This window comes from Tachypleus tridentatus, chromosome 1 (assembly GCF_004210375.1).
Source record: "Tachypleus tridentatus isolate NWPU-2018 chromosome 1, ASM421037v1, whole genome shotgun sequence".
NCBI lineage: Eukaryota > Metazoa > Arthropoda > Merostomata > Xiphosura > Limulidae > Tachypleus > Tachypleus tridentatus.
Window position 1 is genome coordinate 118,888,185 of NC_134825.1, and position 27,292 is coordinate 118,915,476.

The window sequence follows — 27,292 nt, forward strand, 5'->3', positions numbered from 1 at the left end:
TAACCCTAAATGTGTAATTATTTGTTAGTTACCTATTCAGCTTACTTACAATTTCTGGGATGTTGCCCATCAAATGTATTTAATGTATCCTTTAAAATATTGAGAAATAAACATTAAAAACAGGAAACTTATACCCTAATTAAGTGCATATTTTTCTATATATAAATGAAGTTTTAGTGATAAATAGAACAAAACAACAAGACTGTTCACTTTGCTGAATTACAAAAAATATTTATTTTTGTTAAGCTATTGATATTAAATTTGAAATTGACCAATCAAATCTTTGGATTCTCTGAAATAAGTTATTTGTGTCAGTATCAAACCCAAATCAAAAGCATTCAAAGCAAATATGTTTCCCTTTTTAATCTGCATGTTTCATCGAATAAAAACTTATAATTCTAAACAACTTGTGATATTCTACATAAATTATAATTCTGATGATCGTCGTTAAATGTCTGTAAACATCCTGAAACATATCTAGTGTAAGTTTATTTTATTTGATAAATAACATAGTAAATAATGCGCAATTCTAGCACAATTTTTTTTTCTTATTTTTAAGGAAAATTGAAAGGAAAATAATCAGAAAATTTTTATAGTATTAGAAACATACTTCAGAAAGATTTTAATTTTTTTTTTGCAAAGGTTATTTTTGGGTCATCTTTAAATCTAACAGTTAACATTTTGTATCATGATTATATATCGATTTTCCATATTTATATTAATATTCAAGAAGAAAACACTTAACAAAGAATGAAGAATTCATATTGGATATACATCAAGATGACATAAATTACCCAATGAGATACGTTACAGACATGTAATTTAAAACAATGAACGTGGAAATGTTGTTATCTGTGAATTTTACTTGAGGTCCACTTCAGTGATTCACAAAGATTTAGGGTTACCTTCCTACGACTTGCCCTTCTGCACAACAAGTTGTAAAAGAATCACCCTGATTGAAACTTACGGTTTCAACGACATGACAAAACGAATTTGACAATACACTGTAAATATGAACTTTCGGCATAATATTAATGTAGTTTTGTTGTTTTTAAAAAATACAAGCCTAGTAGATAAAGCAGAACCAGTTTCCAACTAATCAAATACTTTGGAGACAAACTAAGTACCCATGAAAATGATTCATTCAGGGCACTCAAGAATGATAGTTCGATTCATAGACTCAGATAATTGACTTTCACGACCACCTGGTGCTTAACAACTCATAATACTGAAATCTTTGATATTTTTTCTATTTCTTTTTTTCTGGATTTCAAGATATGACTCTAATCGATTTTCCAGGAGCCGTACTTGAAACAGTGCTAGTTGTCACACTGGAGTGGAAATCTTGCCTCGATCACTTATTGTAGCAACTCGATGCTGAAAGAAACATAGGTATTAGTATGAACTCAATATATTCAACTTAAAATGATACCTAAGTCAGAATTTATTATTCTCTATTAAATGAATAATAGTTGCTTTAACAGATATATATACAAATCAATTGAGTAATTGTTTGCAAATTAATTAATTAATCATATTGTTTTTGCTTAGAAATATTTATTTAACAATATTCTCCCATCAAGGCTTCTCCATTGTTCTAACTATATATAAAATCGGTAGTAACAATATTGTAATTTTAATAGAAACTATTTAATAACTGATAAACTGTTAAGAACGTTTTAGGTATGTATTTAGATATGCTATGTATTACTTATAAAACAAAATCCCGTTCAAACTTCAACTTGTCAAGCTACAAGTTTACACAGAACACATTATATACAAAACGTATGAAGTTAGGATGGTGAATTTTATAAACGATCAATATTATCATTAGAGTACTAATATTATTGTGCACTTTATTAGCTGTCATCTACTGAAACGCAAGCCTAGAACTTTTGGAATGAGTAATTCCACGTAAAACTATGGCTGTGTGACGCATTATCAACAGAATATCCTTCCTTCTCCAGTGTGATTGACATCTTTAATAAAAAAGGTTTTGATAACACAAATGTTGAACTATTCACTGAAGGCACTTACGTCTCATTCTTTTTCATTATCAACATACGTAACTAGTGCTTTATAACTATCGCTGGTCTCCATTTTTTTACCTTCACTAGAAAATGGCTTCCTTTTCACAGGTAAAGTTGATAAAATAGGCTTAGCGTTAAAACCGTATTTTACGTAAGCATTTAGAAGTAAGAGAATATGATAAGAATTTTGTTAAATATTAATTCGCTATTACTTTATAATATAGATCTAGAGATTTGACCAGAATGTTTTACGTGTTTTGTTACAGTACGTTTTTTTACTATTAAGATGGAATGCACGTACACTTATTGTTGTCAAAATGAGAAATGTGTGATACATAAAACATGCACATGGGTAATTTCTATTATACGACAGGTTCTGTGAACATCGTGATAGATTTATTAGAACGTAAGCAATTTTTTTCAAACACCTGGAAAACGATTATGAATTCTTTATTTCCTTTATCACAACAAAACCTAACCGAAGCATAAATAATGATAAAATATAATATTAAATGAGCATGTGTTTAGTTATTCCTGCTCTTATATTAATAACCTTCGTAAAGCGACATGGCATGTTCTCGATGAATTTGTTGATGTTATCCACAGTGATTTCATTCCAACTTGTCGCTAGGAGGCGCTACAAGTAGCTAGTTATGGATGGTTTTAGCAGGTTTTTTTTTGGGTTTTTTTGGCTCATTTCTGTTCAGCATTTCTCAATGAGATTGCAATCTGGATACTTTGCTGGATATGGCAATTTTGTAATATCCTCCTGGTGGAGATAATCATGTACAGTACGCACATTGTGGATAGTAGCATTGTCGTCATGGAAGACAAAGTTATTGTCCAACTTTTCCCAAACATATGGCCAGAAATATCGCCTACGTGTAATTTTTATAGTAGGGACGATTGACGCTTTCTAGTAGGATATGAAGAGCAGTTTTTACACCGTTATTAATAGCTGCTCAAACATGTACTGCACCACCTACTTTAGGAAAGATTGTCTTTTTGTTTATTTGTTTCTCAAGCAAACAACCAAATTCTACAATTAGCTTAAACAAGCCAGAAACAGGACTCATCTGAAAAGATGGCACGTCGCCAGTGTTCTAACTGTAAGTTAACGAGCTAATTTGCTCAAGTAATTCAATTACGACAATGACTTCTGACTATTATTGGTTTATAGACAGCTATTCTTGCAAAATAACCTTGTTTGATTATTCTTCTATTCGCTTTATTCTCATATGAATGGATTCATGCCATCCTGTTGTAGATTTTGCAAAACCTTTTTTATCTTGACATGTTAACCTAATCAAATCAAGGTCATCTACAGCAGTAGTTCTTTTTCAGGGGGTGGGTGGGGTGTCTACCTGTGAACATTACTAAAAAAATGTTTCAAGTAGTTCAATGAAATTCCAGGATTATTGACAACTTTATACTAGGAAACCTTACAATTCTGACAATATCCATTTGCTTCGTACGATTCCTGGACAGTCGAACAATTTAAAGCCATACATCTTGTTGTATGTTACAGAGCATGATTACGGAACAGAGCGTTGATCCGTTTCGAAAATGATTAAACCAAACCTACACCATTATATGCAAAACAGATGTGTATAAACAACTAATACAGATCACAATAACAACTCGCAGATGTTTGTCCAACCACACGCTACCTTCTCTGTTACAAGTGTGGTATTTGCTCAATAACTACTCCATGCATGTAGAAAATAGCATTAATATAGAACAGTATCCAAATACTTTATCGAAGACGGCTGGCCTGGCATGGCCAAGCGCGTAAGGCGTGCGACTCGTAATCCGAGGGTCGCGGGTTCGCGCCCGCGTCGCGCTAAACATGCTCGCCCTCCCAGCCGTGGGGGTGTATAATGTGACGGTCAATCCCACTATTCGTTGGTAAAAGAGTAGCCCAAGAGTGAGCGGTGGGTGGTGATGACTAGCTGCCTTCCCTCTAGTCTTACACTGTTAAATTAGGGACGGCTAGCACAGATAGCCCTCGTGTAGCACCACCCACCGCCAACTCTTGGGCTACTCTTTTACCAATGAATAGAGGGATTGACCGTAACATTATAACATCCCCACGGGAGAGCATGCTTGATTTAACAGGGATTTGAAACTCGCCTTTCAGATTACCAGTCGAGCGCTTTAACCACCTGGTCATGCCGGGCCTGTTTGTTCTCTAAGTCTGTCTTTTGTATAATTCAGAAGTAATTAATACGCAACTGTAGTTTGCTGCTTCGTAAATTTTAGAAGTTTGATTTAGAGAACGAAGACTTCATTAATATGTAATAGTTTACTCGGGTCTCATTTAGATTAAAGAAATGGCCAACAACAGTTTTAGTCCTGAAAACGTCCTTATGTTTGTTACATCAGTTGAACAGTTAAATTATTAAGTGCAATCCCCTGAAAGAAAAAACTGCTTTAGGGTAAGGGTTACAAAAGGTAAGGGTTTACTCTAGACTGATTAATTTCCTTGTTGTTTTAACATATTATCTTACATATACGTCATGCTGATGTTTTCTATATTATACGTATTTTGATTCTTTAGTATTAAACATGTTACATATAAGTATACTTTGAGTGATGTTCAATTAGAAATTTAAATCATTTGTGTAAATATTAAATAAAATTCTGCTAAAATCAGAGATAACAAAACTGATAAGGTTTTATTTGTGTTTTTCTATAAGATTTGGAATACGATGTTAAAATTTATATTGCGTTTTATAAAACGTTGCGCTGCGGTACACACTAGGCTACTCTAGTATGTTTGTTTCTCGAATTTAGCAGTGTAAGACTAGAGGGAAGGCAGCTGGTTATCACTACTCATCACAAACTCTTGTGCTACTCTTTTACTAAAGAATAGTGGGATTGACTGACACATATAATGCCCCCACGGCTGAAAGAGTGAGCATGTTTGGTGCGACTGGGATTCGAACCCGCGACCCTCGGATTAGGAGTCGAACGTCTTAACCCACCTGGCCACGTCGGGCTCTGTTGTAGTAAAACAAATATTTTTGTTATAATTTTAACTGTATGAGAACAAACTCTGAGAATGCTCTTTTTTGACAACTATGACCTTACACGTTGAACCCGTAGGAATAAATGCATTATTTTTGTCCGTTGATGGAAGTAAAGAAACTCCATTATATCCCAATTTGCATTAACAACTTCACATAGAAATTTTGTTATTTAGCTCTAATATTCAGAAAATACAAAGAGGTTTTTTAGGTTCAATAAGGTAGTTATATATTACGCTATAGAAAATGCTATCTTCAACCTAACTTACAGTACCATACTTAGAATAATGAATAGCACTATTGTTGTATTTTACTTGTTATATTGTCTTATATACGTTGGTTACTGAATCCATTATAATGCAATGCGCTGAATATCGTATTACAATTTAGAAACACAAAAAAACAAATAAATTCCTGTTAGAAACTTCAATACAATCGTATGTTTTGTTTTGTTTTTAGGGTTAAGAAACTTCAATACAATCGCATGGATTCTTTTAGTTGAGAAACACCAATACAATCGTATGGTTTTTTTTAGGGTTAGGAAACTTCAATACAATCGTATAGTTTTTTTTAGGGTTAAGAAACTTTAATACAATCGTATGGTTTCTTTCAGGGTTAAGAAACTTCAATACAATCGTATAGTTTCTTTTAGGGTTAAGAAACTTCAGCATGAATAGAATAGATTAGGCTTGACTTCCAAGCTTAGTTATATAAATTTCTGTAAAATATTAAATGAAGGTTGGGAATTTGGTTGAAAAAAAATTTCGTTTAGGCTATCTAAAACAATAGTCTTATACATATCACTTTATATGGTTGTGTACTGACATTTAATATGCAAGAGTAAAATGCACTACACCTATTATATCATATTAAATTACTTAGAAAGCTAACGGATAAACAAGAAAATAAAATACACAAAATATTTTTCATAATTCCATTTGTATTAAAAATATTAATATTATCTCAGAATAAATTATCATATTCGATTTCTGAAATTATATATCTTTTATATATTTATCAGTCGAATAAGTCTTTTCTTGTATAATAGCAATGTAAAGTTAATGACAGTAAGGATATTTGTCCTTTACTTGTAATAAAACAAGTAAAACAGCACCGAAATAAGTACTTGTTTATATTATTGTTTTAAAATCTAACTATCCAAAATTTGTACAATGTTGTAAGTGACGAAATATTTCAGTATATTAAAGACTTTGCGTTCAAATAGTTTTGTCTTTAATACGTCAACAAAATGGCACATCCCACAAGAATAGCATGATTAAAAAATCCCATAAATGGGGTAAAAATTTCCCATAAAAACAAAATGATAAAAAGATCCTATAAAAACAAAGTGATTAAAAGCATTCAATAAGAATAATATGATAAAAACATTCCATAAGAACAACATGATAAAAAACATTCTTCTTTTACGTTTACATTGAACATGAAACATATAAACTCCATATTCCCACTTTAACAGTTACATCCCTGAGTTATACACGTTAAGTCTTACTAACAGTGACCTTATAAAATATACAGTTTATATTTACTGAGCAAATCTCCGTCGCACCAAACATGCTCGCCCTTTCAGCCGTGGGAGCGTTATTATTTTACAGTCATTCAAATATTCGTTTATAAAAATTAGCCCAACAGTTGGTGGTAAGTGATGATGACTTCGCTCTAGTCTTACACTGCTAAATTAGGGACGGCTAGCGCAGATAGCCCTGGTGTAGCTTTGCTCGAAATTCAAAACAAGAAGAGAGGGAATTGCTATTTATGGTAAAATGTTTTTTTTTATATCTAGGTACAAAGTGAACGATCGCTTATTCGTACGTTTTATCAAATGGATGAGAGGAAACACCTTAACAGTCCATCAGCAAGAAAACATACTTCAGTAACGCTATTTTTCTTTAGAAACGTGTCTAGTTCAGCGCACAAAAACCATGACAACAGAAACACACACTCGCAAGATAGTGTGTATGTATATCGAATAATATCTGAGTGATGGAAGGAAAGTAAATAATAGTCAGTGAACTGTGTGATAGAATGTTATATCTACCCTTCCCGCCATGCTTGACAACGCTTCCATTAAGGGGGTTTCCGCTGTTATATGGCTGTCATCTTCTTCGTGTTCAGGTTGGAGTACCAGTGGTCTTGCCTGCTTAAAGAAGTCGATCTGCGCGTATTCTGTCGGTCGGTCAGTGCGTCTGATAACAGCTGAAGTATGTGAAGTGGGCATGAAGAGCTCCGCATAAGTTATTTCTTGATTATCCTGGTGTAATACAATATATGTCTTATTAAAATATGCACGTTGATATACAAGTCATCTGTAGGTAAAAGGAACAAAAATATTATGTTGGAAATATGTCACTAAAACCAATGATTTGTATTTAATTAGGCAGGTTATAATTATGACAAGAACATTAAAACTCTTTAGAAATAGTTACCTAGGAATAAAACTAACCAAATACACATCTGTAAATGAAACAGAAAAATCTAATCTTCATTATATATATATATAGTACTTAATTTTAGTGAAAATTTAAATTAAAATTTAAACATTTTAATTAACTTAGATAAGCAAAACCACAAGAAAGGACAGCGTTAAAAAACAGCAAATCCAAACCATTGGCTAATTATATTAATTTGTTATAATTTAAAAACAAGGTGAAACGAAAATAAATTAATAAAAAAAATGATGCACGAATTGAAAATATTTTAGGGTACTCTAGGTTTTGGAGGTGACTGCGCAAGTAGGACCTACGCTGAGGTGGGGATACACCGTTTATTAGCTAGAGTACCTGCTCTTGGAAGGAAGTTATGTGTGTGTGTGTGTTTATAGCAAAGCCACATCAGGCTATCTGCTGAGCTCTATGAAGAGAATCGAACACTTGATTGTAGAGTTCTAAATCCGTGGACTTCCCGCTGTACTACTGGGGACCGTCTATTAGTCTTAACTTCCATTCGCCAGTCTCACATAAGAAATAAAATAATAGCAATAGATATATAAATTAGGAGAGCAAAACGTGAGTACTGAATCCCACAACGTCCTGCATCTGTATCACCCTTCACTACCTGCAGACAGTTGTGGGAAGGTGACTCCTTTCCCAAGTAATGAAGAAAAAAAATTAAATAAAAATAAGAAAAAGAAAACGAAGAAATAATATACTTTATATCAATATACTTTATATACTTAATATACTCAATATTCTTTTTATACTTAATATACTTTATTTAAAATTCTTATAGTTTCAAATTCAATTTGGTAAATATAATATAATATTAACAATAACTTTGTACTTTACCACCAATAATAATAAAGGCTCTTCAATGCATAATAAAAATTGTGCTCTCAAATTTAATGTTTGATACAAGAAAGCATTCAAGAGATACTTTCAATATCCCAGTCATTAGCGTTATAATTCCAAGTGCTCTTAAAAGTTTAGGACAGTGCAGTAAATCATGTGAGGTAAATGTTTTCTCTCGAGAGGAACCACCAACGTAACTTAGCGTTTAACAAGCTTAAACCTTGTGACGCTACAGGTTGTTGCTTACAAACTGAAAGGAAAAACAGTTTAACAGAAAAGTTAAAGGGTTTACAGTATAAATATAGGTTAAAAATTGAAAAAAAAGCGTTTCTTATTAGAGAAAAAGAGTCTTTAATAATTATGATATATAACATATTTAAAGAATATATTTTATTTAAAAATAATGGTTACACTTGTCAAGCAGAACGCTAGTACACGATATTACAGTAGTACGTATGGAGTACTAAAGTGGTCTTAAGTGGAATAGACAGGTAGCTAACAAATAAAATGCGCCGATGATTTCAGACACGTGCAAAAGTTTTTTACCTATTCATAAGTTAATGAAGATGTCCTTATTAATCTATTTCTTCATTGTGTAATGCTGTCTGATGACTGTTCTGTATAATCCAATGAAAGACAGCTTCTGATAATGGGAAGTTTTAGCCATATTCTCAACTGTGAGAAAAATCCCTCCATTGAATAAATGAAATTTTTATTTGAGGATTACAATTAACATCTCTAACCATTTGTAAAAGTCCTGAATCAATGCGATTTTATACCTGTTGTTGTTTATCGAATTAAGCACAAAGCCACAGTATGGGTTATCCGTGCCCTGCCCGCCACGGGTATCGAAACCCGGTTTTTAGCATTGTAAGACGACAGACACACCGCTGAGCCACTGAGGAACTTTAGACCTGTCTTAAGTGTTTCCACAAATTGAAATTCTGATAATTTATACCAGTGTTCCTACGAATAAAGAAAGAAATAATAATAAGAAGAAAACTTCAAATAAAATAAACCTCAGAGGAGGTTATAGAGTTAAAGACCTCAGAGGAGGTTATAGAGTTAAAGACCTGAAGTGGAAGTAACAGTAGCCAGTTAGTCTGTTAGAACTTTCAGTTTTTTCATCAAAACGTTTTATTTATTCCGGTAATTAATTCAAAATTAGCTGCTCTGGCTCAAGAAAAAAAAATCACATCAGGAAATGAAACTCCTAACTGATTAACTCAATAAAACTGTTGTTTGAACTATAAATTCTTTTCTCAACAGTAAACATTATCTCTCTTTTCTTTATATTAAAACTGATTTTACTTTAATTAAAAAACTTATTTTATTTTAATTTCCTCTGTTAATATCCTTAATTAGTAAATAAGTATCAATACCAAGGAAACTGACCATTGGTAGAATTGCTGAAGACGTTCCAAGGACTGCAGACTGTAGCTCGGAGGCATTAAGTGGTCGACCTTTTCCGTTGTGTGCGATGTTAGAGGCTCCCGAGGTTCTTCCAATTCCACCATTTCTCTCTAAACATCAGGAGTACACACAAATAAAAACAATAATATATTTTACTTTATTGGAAGACTCAGGCTACGAATATATAAGATGCTGTAATTCAGTTGGGAATTATAAGTTTCTATATTTCAATGTTTGGTTTGCTTTTCACTTCTCTCAATTCGATGGAAAATTCAACATTTAGTTTAGAAAATTTAAAGTTCCTAAAATACGTTTATTGTCTGCAAGTTAATTGGAAGCCGACAATTCATGGCGATGTTTTTGTTGTCATTGCTTTCTGTTTTTTATTGCTTCTACTTTTACTCTGGTAAATAATAGATTAGATCAAACCAGATTTCTAGGTTAGGTATTAAAATATAATAAAAGTAAAAAATGAAATTTTTATAAAAGAAATAATTAATATCATGTCGTCCATTTAGTCGATAACCAAAAATTAAGAGCCTAATAAACAGTTCTATTAATTATTGTTTTACGAATACTTTTATAGAATGTATAAGAAAACAAATTTTAAATTCGCAATAATGAAAATGATTGAATATGAAACTTTTAAAGATGTCCGACATCGCAAATGGATACGTATACAACTAGTAAATACTGTGAGCACCATCTACTGGATATAGACTGCAAGAAGAGATAAATGCTTCCTTTTCTTTGTTTGAAGTTAAGCAGAAAACTACACGATGGTCTATTTGTGTTCTGCTCACTAGAGGTATCAAAACCTGCATTCTACCGTTGTATGTCCACAGGCATACCGTTATTCATCTGTTTTTTGTTGTTTCTTTTTACTGAAATATAAAGCTAATTCCAGCTACACCAGTGCATAAGTGCCAACAAATTCTATTTCTTGATACATGGTCATAATTATTGGTGCAATTAGTGTCACTACAATAAATTGTACCTCGGTTTATTTCAATTATTATAGTATCATATTGTTTCACGTATTTTTTCATTATTCAAACTCATTTCATATAACTACATAAGAAAATGCGTGTTTTATCACATTGATGGGACCAATCTTTAAAGGATATAAAATGTTTTGGAGAAAAAAAAATTCTTATATTTTTTTAGTTCTAGTAATTTAATCCACCTCGAATTTCTTGAGTTATTTTTTCAAACGTTGCTGTCAGGAAACAATCTATCTTTAAATATATTTAAATTCTAATAAAAAATTTAAAGCAAGAATTTTAATAATTTATAGAAAATATCAAGAAACTATTTGTAAGAGGGATACATGAGCAACACAAATAGGTATTTCAGATGCAAACGTTGAATTAGCCTTCAAAAAATATAAAAGAAAAGCGTGTTTTTTATTATCTAGGTCAAAATTCTCCATATTTGATGTTTCATTTTATGTTAAGATAACGAACTTTATAACAAAATCAATTGTTATTATTAATAATCTGTAGATATGCTACATGTCAGGCCCGGCATGGCCAAGCGTGTTAAGGCGTTCGACTGGTAATCGGAGGGTCGCAGGTTCGAATCCCGGTCCACTAAACATGCTCGCCCTTTCGGCCGTGGGGAAGTATTAATTTTACGGTCAATCCCACAATTCATTGGTAAAAAGGTAGCCCAAGAGTTGGCGGTGGGTGGTGACGACTAGCTGCCTTCCCTCAGGTCTTACAGTGGTAAATTAGGGACGGGTAGCGGAGATAGTCCTCGAGTAGCTTTACGCGAAATTAAAAAAACAAAGAAACTTTTGCCAACGAACAGTAGTTTTGGCCGTCACATAATAACTCCACCACGGGTGAGAGGACGAGCATGTTTGGCAGGACGGGAATAAATAGTAGTCAATACACCTGTATTAATAAATATAATTTAACCACGCCCTCTACATTCCTACACTCAGTTACACAACTGCCTTCAAACATGTGGTCAGTTATCTCTTTCTTTCTCAGTGAACCTGACGATGACCGAAGAAGTTCGAAGCATTGTTCGCTCCTCTACATGGAATTTTCTCTATCCATATCAGCCGTTTTTACATATATATGATTTACATTTTGCATTTAATAGTTAGGAAATCAAACATAATCAAATAGTTTGTTTGTTTTGAATTTCGCGCAAAGCTACTCGAGGACTATCTGCGCTAGCCGTCCCTAATTCAGCAGTGTAAGATTAGAGAGAAGGCAGCTAATCATCACCACCCACCGCCAACTCTTTTACCAACGAATAGTGAGATTGACCTTTACATAAAATGCCCCCACGGGTGAAAGGGTAGGTGCGACCGCGATTCGAACCTGCGATCCTCGGATTACGAGGCGAACGCCTTAACACGCTTGGCTATGCCGGGTCCTAATCAAATAGAAGTTAATGCATTACATACGAACATATCATGTATTCTCTATACAATGTAATTTTTCACAACCATAAATGATATATAATTTATTTCTAACTTTACTTGTTGTTTGCTTCTATTAATCTTTGGCGTGAGATATTTATTCTAAGACTGTTAGTGTTTCTTACTGTTGACTGACCTCTTTCCTTGTTTTATTCTACGACTGTTGGTGTTTCTTACTGTTGACTGACCTCTTCCCTTGTTTTATTCTGAGACTGTTGGTGTTTCTTGGTGTTGACTGACCTCTTCCCTTGTTTTATTCTAAGACTGTTGGTGTTTCTTACTGTTGACTGACCTCTTCCCTTGTTTTATTCTGAGACTGTTGGTATTTCTTGGTGTTGACTGACCTCTTCCCTTGTTTTATTCTAAGACTGTTGGTGTTTCTTACTGTTGACTGACCTCTTCCCTTGTTTTACCCTCCATTTTTTTTCGGGGCAAATATTCTACAAGTTTTTCCCTTCCAGCAATAATGAATTGAAGATCTCTGTCGTCCCTTGTCTGAAAACGCTGTGAAAGAATGATCGATGAAGTGGTCACGCCATCATCAGAATCATAACGGAGCTTTTATATACGGAAGTTCTGCTCTGAATGTTACATGGCTTTCAAGTTATAGAAATTCTCGCTACAAGCTTCGTTCTCCAGGAGTTTGTCTTGGAAGACAAAAAACCGTAGTTCTGGAAACTGTTTACTGCAGAGATCCAGTGTTCGTTACCACCTACTTAAGTACCCAAACTACCTTTTTTTATGTCGTTATGGTATAATTTATAGCTGTTGTTTTTACAGATCCTGGAACCTGTCATCTGTTTATTTTTCGTCCAACTGAAGACACACTAAAGTTTTCAAACTCAAGTAGCAGCAATCTTATGTTATCTTATCAGGAAAATCAGCTTATCTGTGAATATCAAAAGTGTTTTGGTTAACTTTTGATAACTTTTTGTTTTTGACCAGACTTGACATTCACCTGTGTATATCCTGTTATCTTCTGCTGAGATCCTTTCCGCCATCTTTAATCCTTGTATCTTTTGTTTCTGTACTATATATAAGCTTATTATTGCCTGGCACTGATCATACATGAGGAGAAAAGACCAGTTTTCTGTCGATACAAGTATTATGTTACCCCATTAATAAAACGTTTCCTTGTACTTGTAAATCGTTGATTGCCTATTTATCATTATTATATTAAGGTAATTTGCTTTTTTACTAAAGTATCAATTGAGTACGTGCCACAGAATATGTTGATGACATATCAATTTGGACTAATAGGACTTCGGCTTCTGCAAAGGAGGAGTAGTAGCAAGTGCGCTGTTAATACTGACCCCAACTGCAAATATGACAGAGGAATCGGTTTAATTTAAGGTTTTAAAAACTTTAAGCTAGCCTAAATGACCAAGCAGTAAAGCAGGCAAGGTTGTGGAAACTGGTTGTCAGATCAATAGATCCAAGATAATTAACAATGAGTGATGAATTTTGTGACAAATCCTTCAAAAAACTGACTAAGTCAGACATCGCCACCAACTTCGGAGAGCACAGAAATCTACTTGTATCAAATAGTATAAAGATTGGTTCAGCATTTTCAAGACCAGGCGATAGGAGGGTAAGAGGTTCTCTTCCTGGTGGAAACAGAAACAATGATTACCATGGTGGATTTCGTTATGTTTGGAGCCCATCAAGTGAATTGGCCAACATTCAGTTCAATGAATAATACTTTGAATGAATGGCATTAAGCTAGACATTAGAGAAGAGGTACATTTCTCGCTCTGTTTAGATAAAATCACTCATGGAAGAAAGGTGGACATCACCTACCTCGAATCTGGTGTTGGTAAATTCAAAATTGATGTAATGTAAACGTTATGTGTCAGTTTTTGTCTGTGCAACACATGGGCTCATATTCCATAAGACTCATGCTGTGATCAAACCAAGAAGTAGTGGAACTGAGTATATGTAATGGATGGAATAACTGTTCATCCATGCACCCAACTGGCATTCTGTTATTTTCTCTGTACAACTTCTAACATATCAGTTGCATGTACCATAATTGCAGAAGTCCAGCATGAAATGAGCTATTTCCTGTTCAAAACTAAGCATAATTAGTTCAATTTCAATGAATGAAATATGATATTGTTTTGCAATTGTGTGTGATTAGTGTTAGTGATGCTAGAATTGCATCTGTTGTAACAGTCGTAACAATAATAGATATCTTGAGAAGAGTTTCAGAAATAATTGTTATCCAAATAAAACAACTCAACGTTTCAACTGATGAACCACAACCTGAAATTCACATTGAAAAGAAAAAGCATTTTTTCCTTATGGACCAGGCCTAGTAGGCCTAGAAGAAAAACTTCTTAAGATAACGAATAAACTTAACATCAGTGTGGCTTTCTTAAGACATCCTACACTATGTAACAGTCTTAAGAAGGTAAAATCTTTCGCTCCCAGTCCTCTCTAAACGAAATGTTATTTATTGTACTATGTTTGAGTGTAATAAACAATATATTGGGGAAACACAACACCCGTTACAGGTAAGGCTCCATGAACACCAAAGAGATATTAAGACCTTTGCTATAAACACATCAGTTATACCTTTTCACGTTCAGTAAAACGACCATATAATAAACCTAATAAAAAAGGTAAAAATAATATACAAGGTATAAGACACTAAACATTGAAAAATTAAGGAAATGATTGCTATCCAGTGGATATTATTTAAAACAATAACCAACAATTACTCAATACTGTATGGACACCACTAATAAAATACATAAATCACATTATTTGTCGTGGTTTAGATATAAAGTTGAACCTTTAATTTTACAACGTATTATTTGAAGTTGGGACGCCCTGTATGAAGTGTCGTTTTTGCAAAGTATATAAAACAGCCATATGTTGCACTGGACTCAGAAAATAATTTTTAGATTCTTTCATGTTGCGCTAAATGCGATGGTTCCCAGTTGCAATTATGAAGTTACAAGACGGTTATTCAACACTGGAATTATGCGTTAGTCAGTTAGTCTAGGCTATTAAGAGCTACAACGTAGTGCTTATAATTTGATTCTGCTTAATTAATGAATATTTAATACAAACTGTAGGTTACGTCTTTCTCAAGTTAAAGATAAATTGTTGTTTAGATGCTAGAGAACACGTAGTGAGAACTTTATGAGAAATCGACCAAAATTAACATACAAGATTCACATGTGGGCTTCCGATTTCTCATATTCTCACTAATCTAAGATTTATGTCAACATCTGCTGACAAGCTAAAAGAAGATGTTTTCTTCTAGGCTGACTTCTTGGGAAATGGGTCTAATCCTTATCGATCTCATGTTTCTTGAGACGTAACTTATTAAAAGGATACTGGAGCAACGTCTCATCACACAAAAGCCGTAAGTATTATTAATTGATATTAAGGCTATATGTCTTTAAGTAACTGGACGCAAATTAGAAATGTTGAAATTCGAAATAACTTAGAAATTTCTATTAGAAGCTCAATGTATTTCAAATACTTATGTTTTCAAAGTTTAGTGCGTCGAGAATTAAAGGTTCGTTTTTTATAAGTAGTCCTAAGGCAGTTTAGAACATAAAATTGTTCTTAAGCAAAAAATAAACAAAAACACTCAACAAGACTTTATGACAAACAATTACGTACCACACATTAAAAGCTGTGTTTGAAACACGTTTGTTGTTACTGTTTCTCATTAAAATATTCACGCAATTATATGGAGAAATTACATTACTAATTTATATATTCGTACGACACTTACGTATACGTTAACGTAAGAATTAATATCATTGCTGTGTGGCTTAAACTTTTCCCTACACTTTAAAAAAAAACATACACATATAAGATTCCCTAATGAAACCACATCACACATTATATATATACCTTTGCAGAGTTCTTCTTCCATACCAATTAAGAATGCGATATATGGAAATGTAAACAGGTTTTAATTATATGTTCTTTTCTTTGAAGACTTTGTTTGTGAATTTTCTGAAGATACAATAAGTAACGCAACCTTAAATTCCTTTCATGAGTACGATTCGTCAAAAATACATCTATGAAGTTTTAAAACACGTATTTTTTTCTGACTTAACAGGATACGGAGAGGACAATAAAGGACTGTTTCCAAATTAACATGGAAAACAAAAATACGAATATTTCCCAAGTGATATAAATCTGTTGACGTAAAACACGAATATTGAATACACGTAAGTAATTTTAGAGGTTGAATTTTTTTTAATGTATATTTAATAAGTTCGAGTTTGATACAACTATTTTTACCTCTACATTTCTAAATGAGGACCCTAGTGTTCTGAACTTTGTTCGTTAATATTCGTCTAAAGCTGTTCGATCTAGTCGTCACTGATTTTGAGCTGGTCAACAGTGTCCACTAATAACTCTTGGGATAATCTTTACAGACCATCGTCTGAATAATTAAACCAAGGCCCTAAAGCGAAAAGCGCGTTTATTGTTAGCTGTAATGAGATAGCGACAGGTAACGCCCGCCTCTGTAGTCATTGGTCCTCATTTCAAAACTAACAAATCACAATCATTGCAATTCTTTCGTTTTAGACCAAAGCCAATCAGCGACTAACTAAAGGCTATTTCTTCTATTCACTCCCATGTAAATGCGGTTTCTAATTCAGCATTTAAAATAAATAATTAAAAGAATATAGAAAATTCAGTAGAATTGATAATGAAAAGTCATAAGTGTAAAAGAATAATTAGATGCGATATATTTACACGCTGACTACATTATGAAATGAACAATACAAAATGAGATAATACATACCGTGAAATTCAATAGCTGAAGAAGGTATGACGTCAGGTTCCTGGTGTCGGGGTCAAGAACTTCATCCATGTCTTTTTGAAATGGCGTTTGACTTCTAACAAAATGAACAGATCATATGTATACACATATAAATATACGGTAATTGAGTTAAATTCGTTTGTTTTAAGGATCTTTAATGTATTTTTTATCCTTTTATATTTGGGACCTTCCTTCAGTTATGTGAAACTGACTATAGGTATAAAATGAAATTCCCAAATATTTTATTGTATTAGTTGAATTAGGATATAGAATAATGATTTTGAGCGAGGTTTTCTGTTGTACAAATAATGCAAATAAAGTCATGTGGTTGCTAACAAATAGCATTCACAAGTAATTAAACTCGTCTTTGGCTTGCTTTGCTGTTGGTGCCTTGACCATCGTGGTGGACAGTAGTTGGCTTGGTTGGTGACACTACCTTCACTCATGTATAACACAATTCTTGGCTGTAGTGTTGCAAGTGCCAACTAGCTCGTTTGAGCCACCATGTTAGTCAGCATTCCAATGATTTTGTTTTCCTAGTTGTTGTAAAAATGGAAGTGGAAGGAATTGTCTCGGAACCCATTCCCCTCTGAACCCTTGGATCTTGGACGACCCTTAAGCACATATAAACTTGTAAATATATGATCTCGCTTAGACATATCATATACTGAAGGTCTGAGTACATTTAGCATCACTGTATTGTTGATGGATATCTCACGTCTTCTGAAATAACACTTCAAGAGTGGGTCAGTAGTGGTGATGGTCACCGCTGCTGCGCTGTCTGGAAGATTGTGTAAAAAAACATGATTTATAATGCTGTTTCATCCATTATCCTTTCTCTCAGTGGTGATTTGAGACCTATGGGATAAACTTGAGCTAATGGAAGCTATCAAGCTAGAAAAGACCTCATTGCAACCCTCATATATAATGCAATACAAAGCAATGCGTGTTCATCCATGAGCTTGGCGATAGTGAATACATCAAGTCATCAGTGGAAAATCACTGGTCGTAGTTCATTGTAAGAGAAGTTCGACTAGTACTGATTTTCATTGGCGTTTGTGCAACAAACGAAAAACGTATGAGACATCCTTGACATTATATATGGACTAAAACTTATTGTCAGGTGAATCCTAAATGATCGAAATTTTAACCAGAAAGTGAGTTAAAAAGCTAATACGTACATGTGATATACTGTTGAAACATTACAAACCCTTTTTGATATTTATCACTAAAAATGTGTCACTACTGACTTTTAAAATTTTAATAATCTGTATACACTTCTGAAGATATTGAAACCTAAACTATTGTATTTCACTGCGTTTCAACCACTACTTTACATTCAATTATTTAAGAGACAAGAACATAAATTATACCTAGGTTAAATAACATTTCTTTTATTTGTTTTTTGGAATATGTGTTGTTTTGAATTAAGCACAAAGTTACACAATGGGCTATCTATGCTCTGCCCACCACAGGTATCGAAACCTGGATTTTAGTTTGTAAGTCCGCAAACATACCGTTGAACCACTAGGGGGCTTGTGGAATAGTCTTTTGTTTTTATTACATGTAGAGGATGTAACTTAATGCTGGTAAACTTACTGCTTTCCAGGTTTTATTGGTTCTCCATTTCGATGATCAAATCATAATTCTGTTCTTTCTTTTATTTTTCCAAAACAAAACAGCCAACATTTCTTACTCTTCAACAGTGTCATGCTCTTCTCACTAACTACCTGGTGGTTACCAACAAAGTTTCATTAGGAAGCAGTGGAGTCGAGATTGCAAAGCTACTTTATACACACTCGGTTTGATTTGAGTTACGAGACACAAACCTGTATTCCCAACCTCTATAATCCTTTAAAGCTGGGCCTGGCATGGCCAGGTGGGTTAAGGCGTTCGACTCGTGATCCGAGGGTCGCGGGTTCGAATCCCTGTTACACCAAACATGCTCGCCATTTCAGCCGTGAGGACGTTATAAAGTGACAGTCAATCCCATTTCTCTTTGGTAAAGAGTAGCCCAAGAGTTGGCGATGGATGGTGATGACTAGCTGCCTTCCCTTTAGTCTTACACTGCTAAATTAGGAGCCCCTAACGACTCACAGAGCTATTTAGGTCTAAAATTGTTCTAACCTTGCACAGGTAACTCAGTTGTCAGTTGTTGCGCAATATATAAACTTTGTTTTATCCGTCCATTTACCGTTTTTCTTAATATGCAAATAAATTAATTATTGAGTTATTATATTATAATTTAAATAATAATCATCTCAGTCAATAAATTTTCAGATTTCGTTGAAGATCGAATAAATTATTTCCAATTATTCGAAATGCTTTATGTTTTTTCCACTGTCTTTATCTTCTTCATTCAATTATGCATAGGCTTTACGTAACACACAAACATTTTTGTACCATAAGTTTATTTTATACGAAAGTGGTCTTTGCTATTATGAATAATTAACATCATTTACAAATTTCAAAAACTCTATCAAAAGTTGCACAAATTATTCAAATTCCTTAACACAAGTCACTATTTAACTTCCAACACGCTCTGCAGACTTACAACGCTAAAAACCGGGTTTCGATACCTGTGGTGGGCAGAGCACAGATAGCCCATTGTGTAGCTTTGTGCTCAATTCAAAACAACAACAACCCCCCAGTGGCTCAGTGGTATGTCTGCGGACTTACAACGCTTAAAATTTGGTTTCGATACCGTGGTGGGCAGACCACAGATAGCCCATTGTGCAGCTCTGAGCTTAATTGAAAACAACAACAACAACTGTAAATACAGGAAATTGAAAAATACAATAATCTAGTTAACAATACCTTATACAATACAGGTTATTAAAATTTTAGTGATTAATATCAGAGAAGAGACTCATGTTAGAAATAAGCGATTGTTGTTTTTGTATATTATTTGTTAATGTATTAAAATATTTAAAATAAATAACTATTTCATATTAAATATTTTGATACATTAACAAACGATATAAATAACTTTTTCATATTAAATATTTTGATATATTTACAAATGATATAGAAAAACAACAATCGCTTATTTCTAACATAAATCTTCAACATTCAAACTCACTTTGTACACATGTGTAAAAGTTGTATTTAGTATTCTTCACCCATCTGCCAATATCTTTGATTTCGTCAAGAGAGAATCTATCCAAAACAACCGGAAATTGGAAAGTGTCTACTTTTGGATCTAGTTTTCTCGATTGCATTTTTCAAGCAAAATAAACTAATTTATAGTGGAAACTACTCAACTGATATCTTATCTCAAACACATGCTTGGTTGATGTTTAAAATATCAATACGAAACGTATTGCAATATCTTATGCAAAAAAACAAACAAACAACCCATTTAACTTGGATCGAAGTCAAAGTAAAAATACAAAACATATTTTGGAAAAGATTAAAACAGTTTTATTATTCTATACATAATTTGTTTTATAAAACGGTAAAAAATGCTTATTATAAAATGTCGAACGCTAAAACTTTGAACTGTGAACTTCGATATTGTTCTTACGACTTATATTCTCACTTTATTATCATTTTTATTGTAAGAATTAATAATATATTTTCGATTATTAAATTATTTGCGAGATATGAAACATTCAAACATTTCACATGTACATTTATTCAACACCATTACGCAAGATTATTGGAGTAAATGAGATAATTCTACATTATGATTAAATGACTTTAATATTTAATTATTATTTTGTCCTTCATATCATAAATTACCAATCTGGAGTCTCTCCAGATGCATGAGACAACATATTTTGTCCTTCATATCATAAATTACCAATCTGGAGTCTTTCCAGATTGCATGAGACAACATAAACACCTACATCAAAGACGCCCGATATGGCCAAGTGGTTAAGACGCTTGACTTCTACTCCGAGGATCGCGGGTTCAAATTCTCGTCACATCAAACGTACTCGCCCTTTCAGGCGTGGGGATGTTATAATCTTACGGTCAATCCCGCTATTCATTGGTAAAAGACTACCTTATATGTGGCAGAGGCTTTTATACAGGGGTGTAATTTTCGGTTTGATTGTTTGGAATTTCGCGCAAAGCTGTACGAGGGTAATCTGCGCTTGCTGTCCCTAATGTAGCAGTGCCAAACTAGATGGAAGGCAGCTAGTCATCAGTATCAACTCTTGGGCTACCTTTATACCAAGAATAATGATATTGACCGCTTCATTGTAACGTCCTCACGGCTGAAATAGAGGGATCATCTTTTGTGGAACGCGGATTCGAATTCGCGAGCATCAGATTCTGACAAGCACCTAACCATCTGAACATGCCGCACCCGCAATTTTCTAATGTACATGCTTAGTCGTGTAGGACTTAGTTTTCAAATTCAAAACAGTTTTGTTAATAAAAAAGTTATTTATTAAAAGAACCATGTAGATGAAATCAAATATATCAAATTTAAATTATAGGGTGGATAATAGCTAAGTTTTTATATTATATTATTTTAATTTCCTGTTTGACAAACTTTCTTTGTCTTCTATTCTCTTTTACATTTATTATCATAACAATCAATTTAAATTTCTTAAATCTCTTATTCTTTTCTTTAATTTTATATCTTATACCCTTTGTGAGCCAATCTGGTTTTTGTATTTATAGCTACCCTTTCTCTTTCTTTAAGAAATACACGTATATTGGATATTTGAAACTGTATCTTCAGGTTTTTCCACATCCGATCAACGTCTCTAAATAACTCATTTCGAAGCAGAAAATTCTTGTCGCATTCCGTCAAGATTAGCTATTTTGAAATTTGTAACCAAAATAGCATTGTTCGTGATATTTATATGTAGCAAAACATAGAACTTAATAGAGCAAAGATGTTCCCCGTTTACCACCCTCTCAACAGTTTATAACAATAAATTTAACACAGCTTTGTTTCTCGAAGTCCTTTGACCAAGTGATGAAGAAATCCACCCTGCAAATTCCAGAAAGCTTTCTACTTTACGGTTCAACACTCGTATCGCCCAAAATGGCCAAGTGGGTCAAGGCTTTCGACTCGTAAATCGATGGTCGCGGGTTTGAATCCCAAACATGCACGCCATTTCAGCTATGGGGACTGTCAAAGAGTAGCCTAAGAGTTGGGGGTGGGTGTTGATGACTAGCTGCCTTCCCTCTAGTCTTGCACTGCAAAATTAGGGACGGCTAGCGCAGATAGCCCTCGTGTAATTTTGCACGAAAATCAAAACAAATAAACAAACAGTCGTATTTCCCAATATACATGCTCGAAATTAAAATCATTCATAATTTCGACTTCATTAACAGATAAAATCTTCATCTCACTAACTTTATCAGTATCATCTAATCGTTTGTAACAAATGTTTACAAGAAACTTTTTTCCCTTTATATCCGCTAATAGAAACCCTTGTTGTTATCTTTGATATTCCCAACTTCATAGGATGTTACTCACATATTACATATAAAGCCATCCTCAGCCCAATCTTCAGTAATAAATCTGAATTAAAGCCAATAACTTTGTATTTCAAATAATTTCTTCTTACCTAAACCATCTACATTTAATTATGTTTCAGTAATCCCATTGCATCAAAATCTTTCATTCTTTCCACTCCTCTGAGGTTATCTTTTAAATTCTTATGTTTCTAGTATTACAATTGCAACAGTTAGCCTATTCTCAGTTAAGCCTATTCTCAATTAAGCCTATCCTCAGTTACGCCTATTCTCAGTTAAGCCTATTATCATTTAAGCCTATTATCATTTAAGCCTATTCTCAGAACTCGTTTCCTATGCTACATTTTTTCAACATTTAGCTCATTCTCGCCCTCCTAGTTCTAGTTTATGGGATTGTTCATAGCTGATTCATTAGTCCTTGTAAACAAGCCAGGGAACCAATTTTATTTAAGTGTAAACCATCTAATATAGAAAAGATATCTTCTCCCATTGAACTAATCCCACAATTCTCAACAAGCCTGTTTATCCTTAACGATTAATTAAACTAAGCCTAACATTTCGTCCTAGTAAAGTAGTCATAATTTCAATCCCACAATTATATTATGTCGGTTTCTTTAAGTACGTTTATCTACCTTTCTCTATTTCATTAGACAACAAAAACTTATTATTATTATATCATCTACTCTCTCAGTTATATCCTTCAACTGTACCCCTGACTAACATAATCAAATTCTTTTCGCCCTACTTTCCCCACAGGCTATCCTATCCACATATCTCGTGAAGAAATCACCAGTAACCACTTAAGTTTATCATCCATATCATCCTTTGACCCTTTTCTTTTCTTCCCTCCAATAGTTCCTCATCTACACAAGTCAAGGGTCGAAATATGTTAAAACAAAAAGCAGGCTTTTAAAGTTAAATTCACCACTTTTAGCCATAATAGTACTCTACCTCCCTGAAAGTCATTGTTAGCTGGTGTATTCTTTCTAGGGATATGCCACTGTTATTTATCACAGTTTACCCTTTTTATTTATTACTTCTACTTTAATTAAGATAGCTTTATTTCTCTACTAACTTACAAACTCTACAAACCAACTGAAAACCTTCATTATTAGCTTCGTTTAAAGTATGTGCCAATCCTGAGTTCTTGTATAAAACCCATTCATTCTACCAATTACACCTAACAAACTGTGAACGCTTAACTCTTACGCTAGTGGCCCGGCATGGCCAAGCGTGTTAAGGCGTGTGACTCGTAATCTGAGGGTCGCGGGTTCGCATCCCGGTCGCGCCAAACATACTCGCCCTTTCAGCCGTGGGGGCGTCATAATGTAACGGTCAATCTCACTATTCGTTAGTAAAAGAGTAGCCCAAGAGTTGGCGGTGGGCGATGATGACTAGCTGCCTTCCCTCTAGTCTTACACTGCTAAATTAGGGATTGCTAGCATTGATAGCCCTCGAGTAGCTTTGTGCGAAATTCAATAAAACAAACAAACAAACTTACACTAGACGTAGTCATTGTATTTGTAGCTAGGAAACAAATGCTCAATACTAAACACCTGTAACTTATAGCCAAAACTGTCACACCTAATGTTTTATAATAAAATGAATTAGTTTTGTCATTATTTCATATTCATACTAAAGTAATTAATTGTGAAACTATGTTCCACAGAAGTGTCATTTTTAAATTATTTAAATAACTACTAAACTAGTCTTTTTTCAACTTTGCTTCATTTGTTGTTTACGTAATGCTAATAACACGATATATTCTATTGCGAATGACGTAGTCTGATTTATAATCCATCTTAAAGCTGAATTTAAGTAAATGGAACTAAAGAGAAGTAAGCAAGTTAATCCGTAGAACACGAAGAGACAATTACCTAGTCTGTAAATCATGTTCGTTTAATAAACCAATCCATTTGACCCGTTTTATGATTTACAGGTTAGTTAACTTATAACTAAGCCTAATCTAAATCTATAATTCTAGTTACAAAAGTTAACGGTAATTCAAAAATCTAACCATAATATTTTTATATTTTTAAATCTGGTTATTCTTTAGTTATTTAAGTCAAGTTCCAAAAATATTAATATTACAAAATATTCAAAAACTCCATAATAGTTTGAGAGGTTTTTCATTAACGTCTTCTGTATTCCGTATTGCCCTTTATAAAACACATATGATAAGCACGAAATTATTTGTTTCTGTTTTTGTTTTGTAATTACGCGCGAAACCACACAAGGGCTAATTGTGCAATGTAAGACTAGATGGAAGGCAGCTAGTCATCACCACCCACCGCCAACTCTTGAGCTACTATTTTACCAATGAATAGTGGGATTGACCGTCACATTATAACGCCCCCACAGGTTAAGGGGCGAGCATGTTTAGCGCGACCGGGATGCGAACCCGCGACCCTCAGATAACGAGTCGCACGCCTTAAATCTTATTTGATACCTCCGCTACATTACCCGTATGTTACAGACAATATTCTCATAACTTGGGTCCTAGCTCTCTCCTTTCGTGCTGTTAATCCGAAATAAATTTCCTAATTTTAACGAGAGGGATTCACGTATATAAAACTATATATGACGTTTTGTGAAAATTCTGTACGTGATGGAAAAAAAATGGACATCATTTTTGGATACGGCGTACAGGAATTACTGTAGAACATGTGAAAGTTTCAAGACAATAAAGCCATTCTTAAGTATATTAAGTTGTTTTATTGTTGACAATGTTACTAAGGTCCTCTGCCGCATTTTGTAATTTTCAATTTGCCTGTAGGAAAAGTGGCCTACCGGTAACGTTTGTTGGTTTGTTTTGAATTTCGCGCAAAGCTTCTCGAGGGCTATCTGCGTCAGCCATCCCTAATTTAGGAGTGTAAGACTAGAGGGAAGGCAGCTAGTCATCACCACCCACCGCCAACTCTTGGGCTACTCTTTTACCAACGAATAGTGGGATTGACCGTCACCTTATAACGCTCCCACGGCTGAGAGGGCGAGCATGTTTGGTGCGACTGGGATTCGAACCTGCGACCCTCGGATGACGAGTCGAACGCCTTAAGATACTTGGCCATGCCGGGCCTCCTACCGGTAACATCCATCACCAATGTTTTTAGGCTATACTCAACCAACAAATAGTTGGATTAAACATTGCATTATAACGCTGTCATAGTTGCAAAAGGCAAGCACACTGGGCCTGAGAATTCAGAAACGTTTTATTTTCAATAATATCGATTTCATGCAACAATTCTCTAAAGTTTCTTCATTTAGATAATATTAATTAAAATAACAATAATCTACTTACTTGTCCATTACATCTTGAACTGCTGGACCTACGATAAAAATTAGATAAGTAAAATGATTGAAAAAACATGCAATTGAAAAATATGATACTTTATGTATGATTTCACATATATTATAAATTTATGTTCTAAATATATAATTGCGCGACTAAACGACAAAACAGTAACTACAGATGAAAGATTTATGTTCAAGTACTGAAACATAGTATTTTTGTGAAACGTTAAGAAAATAAATCTAAAATATTAATTAGCACAATCAAAATGTATTTATTTTTTGCACTGACAGTTATGTTTTAACTGTAAAATTCCTCGACTTGCGATAAACGCATTTCTTTCAGAAACTAGGACACTTACGTCTGATATCTTTCCATCCGAACTTTTTTCTCTTTTTGCTTATTTGGAATCTTGCACAAAGCTACACGTGGCTATCTGGATTAGCCGTCTCTAATTTAGCAGTGTAAGACTACAGGGAAGGCAGCTAGTCATCACCACCCACGGACAACAATTGGGCTACTCTTTTACCAACAATTAGTTGGATTGACAATCACTTTATAACGCTCCCACGGTTGAAAGGGCGAGCATGTTTGGTGAGACGGGGATTCGAACCCACGACCTTCAGCATTACGAGTCGATAGCCTTCATCACCTGGTCATTCCGAGTCTAACTTTCGCGGTATTTTTATGTCTAATATTTTCTCAATTTATAACTTAAAATAAATGGTATTTCTCGTTTGGAAGGTGATTTATGTGAATTATGAAGACAAAGGTCTTATATCATAAGAAAGATAAATGTTTCACGTCCTATAGCTAAATCTTCAAATTTTAACTTGTCAAGATCAAGTTACATATAAAATAATTAATGCTTTATTTGAGAAGTTTATTAAATATCATTATTGTTTTATCTTAGCAAGTGCGTAATAATTGTAATCGCCAATACAATTAGAAAGGCTCCTTTAGTACGAGTACAAGTCTAATTCACAACAGATATCATCATTGTTTGTTTTGTTTTTTTAATTTCGCGCAAAACTACACGAGGTCTATCTACGCTATCCGTTCCTGATTTAGCTGTGTAAGACTAGAGGGAAGGCAGCTAGTCATCACCATCCACCACCAACTCTTGGGTTACTCTTTCACCAACGAATAGTGGAATTGACCGTATCTTTATAACGTCCTCACGGCTGAAAAGTGAGCATGTTTGGGGCGAAGGGGATTCGAACCCGTGACCCTCAGATTACGAATCGCACGCCTTAACCAACGTGGTCATGCCGGATCTTGATGTCGTGAAACAACTAGAAAAACAAATTGTCCATTAATGCAAACGAAAATAAAAAAAATCTGAGGTAAACGCTGAATTGAGTGTCCTCTGTGGGACAGCAGTAAATCTATGGACTTACAACACCAAATCTAGAGCTCGAATCCCTACCATGGAAATAGCAGATAACTTATGTATTTTTTCCTCAGATAAATTAAGTTTAGTAAATGGGTAAATTTTAAATATACGACACCTAGTGGAAATTATCATAATTACAACTAAAACTTC

General features: G+C 33.9%; 2 protein-coding genes across 2 annotated transcripts in view; both read right to left on the minus strand.

The window, feature by feature from the left end:
* Window positions 1-210: 210 nt before the first annotated feature.
* The window catches only part of LOC143233075 (protein turtle homolog A-like), a 149,006-nt gene continuing 121,924 nt past the window's right edge, over window positions 211-27,292 (minus strand). The window contains exons 10-12 of the mRNA XM_076468960.1: window positions 9,760-9,887; window positions 7,116-7,328; window positions 211-1,377 (exon numbers count right to left, since the gene is read on the minus strand). Of these exons, the coding sequence (XP_076325075.1) occupies window positions 1,327-1,377; window positions 7,116-7,328; window positions 9,760-9,887 (392 nt within the window). The 3' untranslated portion in view covers window positions 211-1,326. The remainder of the gene's footprint in view (window positions 1,378-7,115; window positions 7,329-9,759; window positions 9,888-27,292) is intronic.
* LOC143222244 (uncharacterized) overlaps window positions 14,453-27,292 on the minus strand; it is a 50,902-nt gene continuing 38,062 nt past the window's right edge. The window contains exons 8-10 of the mRNA XM_076448514.1: window positions 25,756-25,783; window positions 16,998-17,091; window positions 14,453-14,479 (exon numbers count right to left, since the gene is read on the minus strand). Coding sequence (XP_076304629.1) covers window positions 14,453-14,479; window positions 16,998-17,091; window positions 25,756-25,783 — 149 coding nt within the window. The remainder of the gene's footprint in view (window positions 14,480-16,997; window positions 17,092-25,755; window positions 25,784-27,292) is intronic.